This window comes from Mytilus galloprovincialis, chromosome 1, assembly GCF_965363235.1.
Source record: "Mytilus galloprovincialis chromosome 1, xbMytGall1.hap1.1, whole genome shotgun sequence".
Taxonomy (NCBI): Eukaryota; Metazoa; Mollusca; class Bivalvia; order Mytilida; family Mytilidae; genus Mytilus; species Mytilus galloprovincialis.
This window is the reverse complement of record NC_134838.1, coordinates 22,875,726-22,893,555: the sequence shown is the minus strand read 5'-3', so window position 1 is coordinate 22,893,555 and position 17,830 is coordinate 22,875,726. Positions and strand designations below refer to the sequence as shown.

The following is a 17,830-nucleotide window of genomic DNA, read 5'->3' as shown; positions in this document are numbered from 1 at the left end:
ATCATGTCCTCAGTCTCAGTACTTTGGATTATTTGTTCTATTTAGTCATTTTTCGTTTGATTTTCTCTTTCTTTTTCACTGATTGATGGCTTTCAATCATCATGTCCTCAGTCTCACTACTTTGTAATTATTTTTTGCAGTTTCGAATTCGTCACCTGCAACCCGTTTGCAACAGACTACAAGTTGTATCTCGATTTAAAAAGATAATGAATGCAGTCAAATAAATAAACAACACAATGCAGATACTCTGTTACTTATTTTCTCAGGCTTTATGTCTAATTTAATCCACATCAATCAAGCAGATTCTCTAACTATTGCTTATGCTTTGGCAGTCCGACAACTTAAACAACTTTTAAACAAACGAGTTTCCGTACAAATAGTACATACAATTTAATTTAATATAAAAAAAAAAAACTAATTATTTCAAAGTTACCAGAAGAAATGGGGGGGGGGGGGGGGGAATAATATAAATAATGATGAATTTTGGCCCTGCAAGTGAAAAAAAAATGACCGAAATGCTTCGAAGAAATTATTACTGCACTATGATTTATTTAACAAAAAAACCAATGAACGGAGTACAAATTTGATATATAACAATAAACGACAACAACTGACATGCAGGTTCCTGACTTGGGAATGGCACATACATAATGTGACATTTTTAACTTGTCATAGGGCTCCCAAACACTCCACCCCCTAACCTGGGACAGTGACAGGTCCTCTGTAAACTGGACTGCATCGTCATTTCGCCTTGATTTCAGGAAACATGATTACCAGTGGCAAAAATTATTGGTTGCCCGCCATTTTCGAAACTGCTGCCAACATGTATAGATTATCGGATTTTCTACACATTGATATCGTAAAATATCAGCCGTGAGCCACAATGTGATTTTTTTTTGGGTAGTGAACGAAGCGTACAATGTGTTGAGCGGCTAATATTTTACGATAGCTATACGAAGAAATGTATTGTATTTATAAAGACTCTTACATTTATAAAGAACACATTAGTTACTTGCTAGTGTCAATATTTACAAAAGATGATACCCCTTTGCTTTGCTTGCATCATGTTTCATTGTACTTTTCTGTGCTTCATTATATAAATAACACATAGATGATAGGGTGATAGAGCAGATTGTGACCCCGAGAAAACATTGTCAACCGCGGCGAAGCCAAGGTTGACAATGCTTTTTCGAGGGGTACCAATCTGCTCTATCACCATCTCAGCTATGTGTTATTTAATTTATTATAATGAATGTCCTATCATTATAGTCTTTTACAGATTAATTTTATTTTAAAAGTATTTACTATGACGTCACGTAAATAACAACGTTACGGGTGTTAGAAAAAAATAACAAAAGTTATTCAAGATGTTTTATTTTTTTATTTTAACAGTCCAATAATAAAATCTGAGCCAAAACGTAGAATTATAGCATTGTATTTAATGACTTGATGTATAGTCAATGCATTGTCCTTTAAACTATCGGTTTTGATTGGTCTAAACGAGAGGGTAACATTCAAAAAAATGTCACCCTCTCAGCTATGTGATAGAGTAAATTAACACCCTCTTATCAGCCAATCAAAATATGGCATTTTAACGTGAAGTATAATAAATTAAAATGTTGAATGGGGGTCCTTGGAGTCATTTTTTACTTATCTTTTTAGATATACCAACAACAACAAAAAACACTGTTCCGCCCCGTGAGAAATCCATGAGAACCCATACGCAACTCGAAAAAAGACCAAGATAAGAAGTTCACTGATATTGTTAAAGATTCTAAGAAAGTGTAACTCATTTTGGTTAGGGTTTGGAGAGGAAGGGGATACAAAACTATATTGCAATGTGCAGATACGATAAGGTATCATTTAAACGTAGAAATGGAAGGACAGACGTACGGACAAATAATTCCAAAACTATAAACCGCGCTCATTATAATATTTTAACACTCGATGGCCATACAATAAGATCATAGTAAAAAAAATAATAATAATGAATTCTTTTATTAAAGTGTCAAATATCTGTCTACAAAGTTTTATACAATTATGTAAGATACATTATATACTGTACAGTAACATAATAAGACAAATACCTAGTCAAAATTGGACTTGTGAGACACTAAATATGACATATGCTGATTTTCAGTAATATATCACAACAAAACAAGAACTTAATTAATACAACCAAATTGAGCGTGGAGAATTACAATAAATATAACAAAAATTGTTACTCACACTTTTTTGTGATGTCACAATAAATCAAACAGTGTTTAACACTGTATCTCTGATTTTCTTATCCCAGGTATAGATTACTTTAGCCGTATGTGGCAAAACTTTTTGGAATTTTGGATCCTCAATGCTCTTCAACTTTGTACTTTTTTGGATTTACAAGTATTTTGATATGAGCTTCACTGATGAGTCTTATGTAGACGAAACGCGCGTCTGGCGTACTAAATTATAATCCTGGTACCTTTGATAACTAATTAAACTGTCAAAATATGACAAAATGGGGAAAAAATCGTCTCTGCTGAGCAAAACGAGACAACGTATTTTCTGTTGTCTTAGTACTAATAGTTCTATTTTGAACGTACGTTACCAATAAGTCTATGACCCACAAGTCACCATATCACAGAGCTTTCTGAACAGCGTTATACTCTATGTTACAGACATGTGCACTACAATGAACTAAAACCAATGAGAAAAACACAACAGTACAAGGTTCCGAAATGAAAAGTATGAACAATCCAAACGAGATAACTAACAACACAAATTATAACAATACAATTTACGAAACACAAAAATGCCCAGCATGAACACAACAACTACTGAACTAAAAGCTCCTCACTTGGAACAGGCACACAAATTACACGACGGAGTTAAATATGTCTGTGAGCGCTTAGTCCTCCCGAAACATAGGTCAATGGCACAACAAAACAACACAAGAACAAACTGTTAAAACAGTTGCAAATAGCTAAATTCAATAGCAAAATCAACTTATACTAAAACAATAGACACAATGCACCTACATATTTTAATGGTTTATACCTTAAAGTAGTTCGGGATATCAGATAAAACTTAAATAGCTTCATCTGTGTGGATTTTTTTTTGCATATTATGCATATGAAAAACAGAATTGTAATTGTATCCTTGTCCTAGTGTCCTGTGAGGGGGGTAGCCAAGTTGTCTTATTAGCAATCAACATTCCTCCAAGGACAACATGACAAGCTCTGAATGACAACAACGAGCAAAACTAATACCATACAGTAGTCTGTAAGCTATACATGACACCGGTATGACAAAGTTGTATAATAATATTAAACTATATTAAAGTAAGCTTCGTGTCATTGAATCATGACAATGTAATGGACTAACAAATTATGGAATATGCAGTTTTCTAATAAGATATCAAAGTATAAAATTAAGCCACAGAAGACGGGAACAAGGCACATGTTCGAAACTAAATGACAGCATATCTTCGGAACGAACCTACACGGACTACGCACATGTTATAAAAAAAAAACCGACAGGGACAGGGCACATCTTCGAAATTAAACGACAGGCACTGGGTACATATTCGAAAAGAAATGACAGGGCTGAGTACATCTTCGTAGAAAACCGATAGGGACTAGGCATCGGATCGACAAGGACTGGGCACGCCTCGAACAGAATCGGCAGACCAATTAAGGATGTAGCAAACTCGTACTGTAGTAAGATATTTTTGCAGACATTTTAAGTGTTATAAATGTTTAAACATATGTTGTCTTATATAAATGACAGTAGATCATTAACTTTAATCGATGCAATCCAAAAAATATAAGTTGAAACAAAGGTAGAATGACAACAGCTAAAATCACTATCAGACCAACAGCATTACCTGGGCTATTCCAGTCTAGAACAGAATATAGCACGTTATTCTCGTGGTCTTGTGTCCAGTAAATGACGCTAAATACAGCATAGATAGTTCCATATATAATTGGGTAAATTACATGCAGCAAATAAACAGGTCTTGCACTAATACAAAAATCAATCAAAACAAACACTGTATTTATGGCATGCATATTCATGTCGTTGATTAACGCGCCCCTGTTTTCCTCATCCGGAAATAAAAATACAAAGTAAATTATCGAAACCACAATTTCAAACGATAACACGACGTCTCCAAGCAACCATGACAATTTTAGGAACCAATGAATATATTTTTCATCTTCTCCTATGTTGCTTCTGTTCAAGTCTGCTGTTTGTGAAAGGGCACTTTCGACACTTGAAGGTAGAAAATCTGGATTTGTAACACCCTGCATTTTGTCACCAGATTTATTCATAGTTGGTCGGTAGAATATTGCTATGACAATTGCTATCCATAGATGTATTGTGAGCAAAGTGAATGTCCAAATGGTTAAATACACAAGAACTACATGTTTTTCTCCGACGGACATCACATAGACTGTCATTACAGCCCCGAGAGCATATGCTGCCATTATAAGACGAATCGTCCAGTATATAGCTCGATGCCATTTCCACTACAATATAAAACATTTATAATTAGTACTAAAGAACAAAGTAATCTGTACATTTATTGTTCTTTTTAAGCAATGCATAATGTTTTAAGATGATGGAATCGTGATAAACATTTGCATTTGGTCTCATGCGTTTTGGGAGCTATGGCCAAAATTATTATCCAAAGAATAATAGATGCAGTTGATAAACAACTAAGAGAGAAGCAAGCAGGATTCCGTAAAGGTAGATGGTGCATCGATCAAATCTTTGCTTTACGTAACATCATCGAACAATGTACAGAATGGCAAAGATAGCTCTACATCAACTTTGTGGATTTTCAGAAGGCTTTTGACAGTATCAACAGAAAGACTTTGTGGCGAATACTCAGATCATATGGAATTCCAAAAGAAATAATTGAGCTCATAAAAAGTTTCTACAATTTCACTTGCAGTGTAGGGCAAAGCAACATCTGGTTTGAGGTAAAACAAGAGTTAGACAAGGCTGTGTGATGTCTGCTCTTCTTTTCAATGTCGTCATAGACTGGGTAATGAGAAAAACAACGGAAGATGCTCCAAGAGGAATAAGATGGAACATTTCATCAACATTGGAGGATCTTGATTTTACTGATGATCTTGCTCTTTTATGGCATACCCACCACCATTTACAAGAGAAGACAAACCGTCTAAATACTTTTGCTAGTCAAGTTGGATTAAAATCAGCCAAACCAAAACCGAAGTCATGACCCTAAACATCAATAGCCCAACTCCTATCCTAGTACATGGAAAAGATCTCCCCACCACAGAAACATTTACATACCTGGGAAGTACAATAAGAAACGATGGAGGTGCAGGAAATGACATCATGAATAGATTGAACAAAGCCTGGAATATATTTAGATCACTTTACAAAGTATGGAAATCATCACAGTACAGTAAGAAGACCAAACTAAAACTGTACCAGAGTTGTGTACTATCTACTCTGTTATACGGATCAGAATGCTGGAGGATGACAGAAGTCGATCTTAACAAACTGTCAGTTTTCCATACCAAAAGATTAAGGAGAATCCTGCGCATTTTCTGGCCAAACAAAATATCTAATGAAGATCTTTTAAACCAGTGTCAGCAAGATAGCATGGGTACAATATTAGTGAGAAGGCGTTGGAAATGGATTGGGCATGTGATTAGAAGAGATAGTAATTCCATCACTAGAACAGCATTACATTGGACTCCAGAAGGAAGGCATAAGCGAGGAAGACCAAAAAACACATGGAGACGTACTGTAGAAGGAGAACTGAAGACCATGAACAAAACATGGGGAACAGTAGAAAAGATAGCCAAAGACAGACAGAAATGGAGAACCTTTGTTGCTGCGCTACATGCCGATGGCATACCGGGTAGTAAGTAAGTCAGTAAGTAAGTAAGTATTTGGGAGCTTGATATTTTCAATAGCATTGAATGAACGATTGTTAATTTCTTGTTTGGATACAGTAGTGCTTTGGAAAAAAAAAGGTATGATATTTGCTCTATATGTTTCCAAAAAGGCCAATCTCAAAAGACACTAGTAACACTTTGGGAGCAGCTGGGGTTAACAGATTTAATTTAAGTCCTAGAAGAAATTGAGGAATGAATCCATTACTAAGCAGAAAAGATGCTTCTGACGGGAAGTCTGATTTAGATATGTCAAAGTTTTAATAGCAGAGAGCATTTTTAGATGAAACGGACCTAATATTTTTATATAGTTTCCTAATATGTCGTTATACCGAAAATCTGAAAAACCTTTCTGAGTATGTGTTTTCTTCGGTTGAAAATGGAACACGCTAACTTCAAACAGTGTTATTCTCAACCGATGTAATGTTTTACGGATGTGCAAATATAAAACCGATAAAACATATATTCTTATGCAAACACTCATACTTAACAGTTTACTAAATCAACACAATAAGCGCAAATTCATCATACTTTGTCAAACAGTCTTCAAAGACTTTAATAAGAGAATATATATTACGTAGTTTTAAATAATGGTGTTTGGCTAAGGAGATACGATATACATGTTTTTTTTTAACATAAAGAAAGTTTTTATTTGCATATTGCATTCCTTTTAAATGTTAAAGGCAATTAAACCTCTTCAAACAATTTGTAAGTTAATTACAACATGCAAAGAACATTAGCACACTGGTGGATATCTCTTAAAAGAATCAGTTCAGTTCATTCGAGGTGAGACAATGCTAAATAAGAGGCAGGTTACATCTATAAAATAATGATATATTGGCGTAATGATAAGTACATCCTAAACAATCATGCAATAAATTTCAAGCTTTTGTATTGTTTAACAAACTACCAAAATTAATAATACCATATGTATGAATATAGCTATTTTTTCTATCATAAAACATTTTTTATAGTTACAATTGTAAATACTTTAAAAACCCGTTTACCTCTTAGTGTAATATGTATGACTGACATATTTCAAGCATTGTCTGTCTCGTATTCTAACCAAAACATTCGACATGATTATGTAACAAGTCGAATTCATTTTTTCAAAGAATGCATTGTACTGTTGAGTATATACAAAACGCAATATGAGCGCCGTTTTCAATGCCAGACAAATTTCTTTATTATTAAAGAGATACTAAAACAAAAGTGTATGCGTTTATTGACACAAGTACCTATACCTCAATCACAAAATTTCCCATAAGCCTTTAAATATACATTCAATGATTGTAAATTGTCCTGAATAATGCGATCTATTAAAACCAAATAGCAACTCGATTAGTCTGTCGATACCAAAATATAGTTGGTAATTCTAACATAAAAAGGAGCGTTAAAAAAACTGTAAAATGACTACAAAAGATAAGATATTGCAAGACCGTGGTCATGTGAAAAAAAAAATAGCCGTTAAAAAGTGTTTATGTGTTACCTTTTTGTTTTTCGTTCTTTTTTTTTTTTTTTACCTAAATAAGGCAGTTAGTGTTCTCTTTTGAGTTGTTTTACATTGTTATTTCGGGGCCTTTTATAGCTAACTATGCGGTATGGGCTTTGCTCATTGTTGAAGGCCGTCCGATGACCTATAGTTGTTAATTTGTGTGTCATTTTTGTCTCTTGTGGAGAGTTGTCTCAATTGCAATCTACCACATCTTCTTTTTATAACCCAGCACAAAACAGTACCGCATTGTAATTATAAGAGTAATGCAGGCCGCATCGAACATCGAGGTTGAACTCGGATACTCCGAAAGATTTTAAACAGTGAATATTAATTATGTGCCAACAAAGTTAACTTTCCTTTCAACAACTCGTTAAAAGAATTCACAAACTATTTGAATTAAGTTTCCCGTTTAGGAAGACCACGAAACAACAATAACAACTAAAACAAAAACAAGCACGTTCGGTGCCCATTTCCCATATTTTCTTGTCACTTTTCCCCTTGGTTTTTTTCTTTCGTACTTTTACTTATTTAGCTTGCATACGACGATTTGCTCAGTAAAAAAAACTTGCAAAAGAGTTTTCAGGACTAACTTTAGATTAAGCAAAATATTTTTTACAGTGAAATCAGGTTTGCTTTTCAACTACCTTCTTAATGAGAAAGGTATGAGAAAGAAAGGGTTTGGTTTATATGATTAATGAATGACATTCTTGAACGGAATATCTTTACAAATAAGATACAAAGCTTTAAACTGCGCGTTCGTTTAAGGAATACCATGGAAAATTTGGACAAGGTTCACTAATGGCACAAAATGGCCTAAAATATCAACTTTATCATAGAACACTAAAAAGGTCTCAATTTGGTTTCGTAAATGGGTCTATTTCAAAAGTATAAATGCTAACTATATCAGTTCTTTTCATAAGAGTACAAGATATTCGCCAAAAGTAAGTCAATTTTGGACATTTTGTCAAAATATGATGATTTTGTGCATTTTTCAGACCTAAAAGCTTTTGAAACACATTGGCCGCCACTTACGATCCAAAATGTGTTGTAACCAAAAGATTCCAATTTTAATATAGATTTCATCAATATAAAAACTTTTTGGATCGTAGATGGAGGCCAAGGTTAATTATGCCAAAAACAATTGAAATTATGGACAAAAAGTACCAAAATTGACCTTTTAATACAAATTATGCTTATCTAAGGGGTCATTGCTCCATAAATAGTAAAGGAAAGTGCCAGAAAAACTATTTTTGTCTTAATAGTATTATCACAAGTATTTCTATGTGAAATTTGTAATTTTTTGGCCCGATTAAAAAAACATAAAAAAATCAGGGCCAATTTTAACTCTTCTTCACTTGAACCTTCTCCTTTCGGTTGTTAAACAAATACAAAACAAAAAGAGAAAGCCAGTTAGAGAAAATGTTTTCGATTTGCTTTCCGATTTGATTGATTGATTGATGTTTTACACCACTTTCACCACTATTTTCGCTTTGAAAATAAAAATTCCCACTATAATATTTGTACACACACACATCAGTATCTTTTCCGAAATAGAAAGTGTCTCACAAGTACGGTGGTTTCCACAAAATCTTTAGAGTGAGATTCAGTAGTGGAACAAAATGATATAGATATGGTAGTGAACAGCTAATACAACACCCCCTGAAGGAATGTGAAAATAAGGATATGTAGTAAGAATGCCAGTCAAACAAATATTACCCAAGGCCAAAAGAAAAAGACATGAACAATTGAATATAGGTCAGCATATAATAATATGAGCAAATATAAAAAAGAAGATGTGGTATGATTGCCAATGAGACAACTATCCACAAAAGACCAAAATGACACAGACATTAACAACTATAGGTCACCGTACGGCTTTCAACAATGAGCAAAGCCCATACCGCATAGTGAGCTATAAAAGGCCCCGATAAGATAATGTAAAACAATTAAACGAGAAAACTAACGGCCTTTTTTTTTTTTTTAAATAAAATAAATGAACGAAAAACAAATATGTAACACATAAACAAACGACAACCACTTAATTACAGGCTCCTGACTTGGGGCAGGCACATAAATAATGTGGCGGGGTTAAACATGTTAGCGGGATCCCAACCCTCCCCCTAACCTGGGACAGTGGTATAACAGTACAACATAAGAACGAACTATAAAAATCAGTTGAAAAAGGCTTAACTCATCAGATGGACAAAAATAACCCATATAGTAAGCTAGATATGTTTAGAAGATGGTTTTTTTTTTCTTTTTTTTTTTTTATCAGAATCGATTAAATTCAGTTTGGAATTATACAAAATAAAATTTAACACAAAAAATAGTTATACGATTTAGAAAAAGAATACCGACATCATCACTTGATCCGTACTCCGTTATAAAACAGCAATACAAAACAAAACAATAAAAGAACACAAAAACTAACAAACACACTAAATTAACATTCATTGTCATATTTTTTTGAAGCAATTTAAAATAAGAGATCACAGAACTACTGATTAAAAAAAGAGTATAAAAAGGGCGAAAGGGGGAAAAAACGAAAAACCCATTCCCTCTTATCAAACCGCACAATAATGTTGTAATGACAAAATGATGAAATTCGTACGACAATTATATATATCTACCATGCATGAAGGTTTATGTTTCATCATACAAAATAGGTAAAAAAAAGTTTAAGAGAAAAATCAGCACATACCTGGCATGTATATAAAGCCTCGGGCTTTGAGCATGGAAAGCCGAAATTTTTAAGCTTAAATTCCGCTTTAAAAATATCACACATCGTGTTAGCCGAAGTTAAATTTCTGTAGTAACGCGAGAAAGAAAGTCAGGTATACTTTATCTGCACCTTATCGTAACACTGACGCATGACACACATTATGCTAAATTAACCTGATTGCGAAACCATTCATGTCTTCAGAACTTTTGATCCGAATTTTTAACCTTTCTGGCATACGTAGTCACTGTTTTAATAAAACAAAATTATTAATCTTTCATTAAGGTAAAGTTGTCTTAGATCCATTTCAAACATAAATACAAATCAACATGAAATTCAATTTATATTCTTTAAGATATTGCATTATACTGATATTTTCGATAATTCTGAGGTAAATTTAATCCTTATAAAGGGTTCTATACAGAATCGATTGATAGATTGATTGATTGATTGATTGATTGATTGATTGATGAATGCTTTAAATCACGACTATTTATATCGCGATGAGAAGCAAGACTTGAAGTTAATAGAAAACTCCTTTTTTTATTTCTTCTTTGTATAGTATCCTTAAATCATTAATTGCAGACCCGTATCTTTTTTTTCAATTCTTTGTACTTATCAAATATTAGTACACAAGACACAACATAGATAACTAAAGACTTAGATACAAGAATCCCACCAAAAAATGGGGGTGATCTCAGGGGCTCCGGAAGGGAAAGCAGATCCTGCTCCACATGTGGCACAAATAACAGTAACATAGGGTTTTGTCTGCTCTTTAGTCGGATTTTTGTCTCTTTGACACATTCTCCATCTCCATTCTCAATTTTGATTTGATATATGCATTGTACAGTTACAGTATTTGAATGGTTTTCGCCATCATTTTTTTAGAAACGTAACCTTGCTTGTGTATCTTGCCTAACATCCGGGTGTGTTGCGTCGCTTAGAGCTCCTATGACGCTGATAGTTGCCAACTCATAACAAAGGACTTTTTGTTCGGACGACATTTTTTCAGTCGCGTTGTTTCGATTGCGGTAATGGATCCCTCACTCCGTCCGAACGTAGCCCCGGTAACTCTGAATCAAGATATAGTAAACTTGCTGAAATGTGGAATATGTTGGGAATATTACAACCTACCGACAGTTTTGCCTTGCGGTCATACATTCTGTCTCAAGTAAGTTCCTATTGTATTGTATTGTATTGTATTGTATACTCGAAAATTAATTTGAATAAGTCTTTTTCTTTAAGTGTAATATTTGTAAATACCTATTTCAATTTTTATTTTCAGTCTTTAAACGTTTGACAAAAAAGTACCTCTGTCATTTCCTTACTATTACAAAACTGCATATTATTCCCCTTTTACTAAGAATGAAAAGTGTTGGTTTGGATGCATTGATAGTGTGGCAAAATATTTAGATTTTAACATCACATTTTAACCATAAAGAATAAATCTATACCTTTTCTTTTAAATAACCTTCAGTTGAAGTACAATAAAATATGCAAAACCAATATGCTTGATGATATCTCGTAAATCATAGCAAGTAAACACACTGAGAACATATAGGTTATTTAAAAGTACATATGTACAGGATCATTTTTTATTTAGAATGTGAACAGAAAACTATACTCACTCCAAACCTCTCTGGTTGTAGTTAGTTGTCAAAATTGAAAATGTGGTATGAGTGCCAAATAGACACCTCTCCATCCAAGTCACATTTTGTAAAAGTAAACCATTATAGGTCAAAGTACGGTCCTTCACCACAGAGTCTTTGCTCACAGTTACACTAGTCATTTTGGTGGCCCCTTCAAGCTAACTGTTCGGTGTGCATGCGCGTAGCTACGTTTACGTCAAAACGCCCGGGCGTACACTTGAATTTTGAAACTAAAACAAATATTCGACATAGAATAAGAAAAACTGGTCAAAAGCACATCGGCTTGTGCTTCTTTTTTTCAATGGATTGTAATTTTGAATAAAAAGGGACTAAATTTACTTAAATAGATCATTTAATATATTTGTTCGAATCTTTTTGTAAAAGACTGAATCTACTATGAATTCTACGTACTTTTCTTATATTCAAAGCAATTCACTATCTGCTCAGATTCGATATGCTGTTTGTATTTTTGTCGAGCCAGTGATTATGTGTCAAAAGCGAGACAAAGCGGGGTCAACATTTAGGTTCCGAATGTGGATAAAGTCTTTTGAATGACTCTCCGTGAAATTTTACGAAAGTTGGACAGAAACTGTTTATGATCAAATGAGTATTCAGAGCAATATAAAAATGCATTATCTTTAATTTTCCCACATTTTAATGACAAAATGTATTTCTTTCTGCAATTAATAAGTGGTCGTAGTTTGGGCTTATATTTTGTTATTTCTCAATTACATTAACTACTTGTCGGACCTCATCGAATTTTATGAAAATGCCGAAGAAGCTTTTTCTATTACTTATGTCTAAAGCTAAAATTTTGAAAGCATTTTTTTCGTTCATTTTTCTGTTCTTTTCTGGTAGACAGCCGGATAGCCGGACTCTTCTTTAATTAATTGTTTTACATGCTCTCAATTTATAAACCTTCATAGATTGTCGTGAAATATTCCAGATCAAGAAAAAAATATCAAAAGAAAATTTTAGATTTTTTTTAAATCCCTCTAGGTGTTCCAGAATTTTTTTAGATTGCAATTCTTAGAAATATTTTTTTTTCATGTTCATTAAAAGGTGCTTTTGTGGATTGTATGCTCACTCACGGCACCATTTAAACTTTTTTAAAAGTAATATTGGTTTGGACGTTTTCTCTAAACCCAATGACCATTATGCTAGCTTCCAGTTTAACACGATGCATAAGTTAACATATTACAAGATTTAACCAAAACAAACACACCATTTAGATTCAAAAGTATGTTGCTATCAATGATTTTTTACTGACAGGAATCTTTACGGTATCTCATTTTCGATAGCTTTCGGGGGCTTCGTCCCTTTCGAACCCACTACCAGCAGGTGCTTTAACATTGAGCGGTTGGCACCCCTCATATCCCTCGCCAAGGTTCGGGCGTACACGTAAAAATGACCCAGCTACGCCACTGGTAAAACCGTTCAAACGGGAAAATCAACGGTCTCTCTCTCTATATATATATAAAACGAGAAACTAGAAACACTAATGAATTTATAAACAAAGCTATTCTATTCTTCATATTCTTGCATACGAGATATCAACTAAATAGCTGCATTGGAGACCTGTTGGTGACCTTCTGCTGTTGTCTGTTCAATGGTCGGTTTGTTGTCTCTTTGACACATAACCCATTTCCATTCTCAATTTTATCTACCGCATACATGACAAATAAGAATAATACTTTAATTATCCGTGACAAAATAACATTTGGTTGAAAGAATCGTATGTACAATCAAAGACATATATTTTTTCTGCATATCACCCTTTCAATTATAAAGACAAATATTTAAAATCGGAATCAAATTGTCCCTCTCAAACCTCACTTGCCAAACATGTATTTGTTTTACTCTCCCCTTTCCCTAATCTACAGTATCACGTTTTACAAATGTTGTTATGAGTTACTTTTGATTTTTTTCCGTTAAATTAACATCTGCAAAAAAGTAAGAAAAATAAAGAAACACAAACCGAATTGTGAATCAATATTTCTATATAAAAATGACATATTATCAATGGTTGTTGAACAGAGTAATAAAATTGTCAAGATCATATTTAAGACAGAGCGGAATGATTTATGAACATCTTAAGGTATACAAGCATATTAATCAAATAACGTTGAAATGGCACCAAATTTGGTAGATAATGTTTTAAGTTTATTACTTGAGCTTTAATCGAAAAACAAAAATGGACGGAACGTTAAAAAAATCTCTGAATTGGTACTCTTTTTTGAGTGGACAACTGGGGCCCGTCTCTAAGTGCGGGAGTTTCTCGCGATGTTGTAGACCCATTTTTGGCCTTAAGCCTTAAGCTCTTTTTTTTTTCTCTTTGATTGGGTTGTTGTCTTTTTGACACATTTCCGGTTGTTACTAGTTTTAGTCGCAATGACTTGGTTACCAGATTAAAATATTGTTAATCAATGTTTTTTAATATTTTTTTTCGTAATTCCTGTCTATTTGTGTTATATGTTAAAAAATGTTAACGATGGCATCAGCATATCTTTGTTTTCTAGCAATGTGCAGTTTACTATCAATATTCGTATACTATGAATTGAAACTAAGCTTCTAAATCTCTCATGCAAATTTTTATCTTATATAGATGGAATAAGCTATTATTTTTGTATGTGTCCCGTTTTTGTCATATAGCTTCTGTATTCAAGTGCACGTACTTTTACATCATTGGCCTATATATTTTATGTTTGTAAAATTAAGAGATTAACCCCCAAACCCCCTTTCCCAAATTTATTTTAAAAAATTGAAAGTTAATAAAAACGCTCCCTATTATCATTTTTCACTTTCGGAAGTTTACTAGATAACGGTCATCTACAATGCCAACGTTGGTTTTTTGTACGGAACTATACGATTGCATGTCTTACACATATCTCTCTAAATTTGACAGATGTATCCAGGAAATAGGAAAACACAAAGTGAATAATGTAAACACAACAAAGGGTGGAGTAGACCTATCTATAGATTGTCCAAATTGTCGTCTGAAAGTGCCGATTTCAGACATCCAGCGTATGAAGAATGGAGTACACGTGAATTATGTCTTGTCGTCCATTGTTGAGACCATATTGCAGTTAAAGACATCGTTTAAGGTAAGTGATCATTAGTCCTTTCCGTTCCCTAAACCAATCGAATACCATAAATCCGGCTTTGTAATACATGAAATCACGCGTTTATTTCGTTTAATCTGAGATTACTCTGACGACCACGGCCCAGCTTGTCTGGCAAAACAGCCGTTGGACGTCAGAGTAATCTCGGACTAATTTCGTTGTGCACCTTAAGCCTCGGTCACACCTTACCGGATAGCACGAACGGGCGCCTAACGGATAGTGAAAATAAAAGTTGTCCGTTGACAAAATTGTTATCCGTCGGGAGTCCGTTGATGTACTGACGGAATAAATTGGACGTTTAACGGATGCATAACGGACATACGCCGGATATGCAACGTACAAGAAACGGACACGTACCGGACAGAACGGATGTCGAACGTACATCCAACGGACGAGTACCGCATAAAACGGACACCTAATGGAAGCGTACCGGATAAAACGGATGAACAAGATATACGGGAAAATCAAAGGCGACAATAATAATACATGTAAATCGAATAAATATTCAAAATGTTTCTATGTAACTGGTTTTGGTTTGTTCTTCAAAAATTCCGCCAAAGGGCAGTGTCTGGCCTGAATAAGAACTGCTTGATTGTGAAGGCGTGCCTATACTCTAAGATCTATTATGAATAATAAGAATTCATGAACGTTAAGAAATCTGACATACCAATAATTGGCATTTCTAAATTTTCAATTGACATTTATCCGTTTCAGATCCGTTCATCATCCGTTTTATTCGTTATACGTCCGGGAGAAGTCCGTTTCTCATCCGTTCAACATCTGTTTTATCCGTTAAACGTCCGGTAGAAGTCCGTTGGTGAATTTATCTTCCAGACCTCCAACGGATGTATAACGGACAAGTAACGGATACAAAACGGAAACGAAACGGACGAGTACCGTACAAAACGGACGCCTAACGGACGTTCAACGGACATTTTATCCGTTGGACGTCCGTTCAAAGTTTTGAACATGCTCAAAATTGTCCACCGGACAGAACGGACGTCGACGGATAAAACGTATGCTTAACGGACATGGACGGACGTCTAACGGATAAGAACGGACGTCTAACGGACATGATCGGATTGAAAAAAAGTTATCCGTTAGGCGTCCGTTCGAGCTATCCGGTAAGGTGTGACCGAGGCTTTAACCCATTAAACACAAGAAATTACACTCAGTACTCCACGAATGAGGGTCGCAATGGGGGTATCTTCATGACAAATAAAAATACAAAAATTGCCAAATGACTTTAAACGTTAAATTTTGGTGTATGACGATAAAATGTACCCTGTTTTTATGGCGATAAAAAAATCGACTGATTTTATTTTTCCGAAAATAACGCTAATACGATAATTATTTGAGACTTATGACGAATTACAATAGGGATATTTTGACGAATCACAGTATTAAAAGCATTTGAAACATTTGAAAAGCAAAATAACGGCCTGATTTACAACAAAACAATAAACGAAAAACATATAAAAAACAACAAACAACGACAACTATTGCATTGCAAGCTCCTATAAATGGAGCCAGGCACATAAAGATGTGATGGGGTTAAAGATGTCTGTGAGCACTTGATCCTGCCCCCCAAAAAACTTGGATATTTGTGTAACAGCACAATGTAAGATCAAACTGTAAAATTCAGTAGGAAATCGCTTAAACCATCAGATTGGCACGAAACATCAAAACAAAACAAGACAAAGAAACAACTAACAAAAAGACAAAACACAAAGTATCGACATAAGAGTACGCGCAGTTACTGAAAACAAGTCCAAAACCAATCCCAATAAACACAAACATCCTTCTCCTAGACTAAAGAATCAATGGGTACACATCTAACGGATTTAATGCTAGGACGTCATAAACAGTCATGATATGCCGAACTCATGGTAAGTACGTCATATCCATAGGATGTAGGACCATCAATATTTATTTATGTTTTAATTTATCAAAACAATATCAATGTTGATACCGATAAAACTATATTCAAAGATCTCACTACAGTGTTATAATGGCCTTATACATACGTTAAAATGAAGCAAATTGACGGGATCCAGGATACCTTTTTTTCAGAAGAACGCACACACACAAAAATACACAAAATTAAACTATTATGATTGTCTCGATAACGTCTTTTGTACCTTGGTGCTGATGCCACGTTACCAACACGGATTCAACTGTAAATATTATTTTTACTCATTATCATACCAGGTTGATGCAGCAACTAATACAGATTCCGAAGCATGTTTTGAAAACAGAATAAACGAAATACAGAAAAATTTGGACGGAATTTTCACAGCAGTAGACAAACGGAAGTCGGTCGTGAATGATGCACGAACACAAATCGATGAACTACGATGTAAAGCGATAAGCAGAGCAGCAACGGCCGCAGCAACAAAGATACAAAATGCTGGTAACCAGAAAAATGTAGATCCGAACAGGAATACAGTTTCCGATAATAGTATACAGACAACGTGGGCTTCGCGTCTTTTCCTTCCAGTGGGGTATCCGACGCAAGACAACGTTAACAATTACCCACCAAATTACGCGAGCGATTTAACCGATATAGACCCAGCGATTTTATCAGTGAGAACGACGAGGACCGATCATTCGATGAATGGCCACTTTTACCCGTTATCGATGCTGTAGAGAGATTTACGATTTTATAAAGATTTACCGACGATATTTAGAAAAGACTTTTTTGTTTATCTACATTTATTATACCGACGAAGTTTTATTAAATATTTTATTGCTATAAAGTTGACCTTTTTTAAGTCTCAAAGTTGACTAAAATTTTGCAACACAATTTGATCGATGATCTTTAAAGAATGGTTTAGTTTTACTTTACATTTACAATTTAATATGGCACACAATAAATAAAATCAACCGTGTTGAGATCGAAAATGTCTTCTAAATTCAACTCGTGGTAA

General features: G+C 34.3%; 1 protein-coding gene and 1 long non-coding RNA gene across 2 annotated transcripts; one reads left to right on the top strand and one right to left on the bottom strand.

The window, feature by feature from the left end:
• Window positions 1–1,982: 1,982 nt before the first annotated feature.
• On the bottom strand, window positions 1,983–10,254 carry LOC143069585 (protein rolling stone-like). The gene is made up of 2 exons (XM_076244289.1): window positions 10,112–10,254; window positions 1,983–4,511 (listed from the first exon to the last, which is right to left on the bottom strand). Exons 1-2 carry the CDS (start codon window positions 10,193–10,195, stop codon window positions 3,741–3,743), a joined length of 855 nt encoding a protein of 284 aa, XP_076100404.1. The 5' UTR covers window positions 10,196–10,254; the 3' UTR covers window positions 1,983–3,740.
• Window positions 10,255–11,079: 825 nt separating this feature from the next.
• On the top strand, window positions 11,080–17,659 carry LOC143069579 (uncharacterized). The gene is made up of 3 exons (XR_012976442.1): window positions 11,080–11,300; window positions 14,684–14,882; window positions 17,112–17,659. It is a non-coding gene; the product is annotated as an uncharacterized LOC143069579 (long non-coding RNA).
• The last annotated feature ends 171 nt before the right edge of the window (window positions 17,660–17,830 follow it).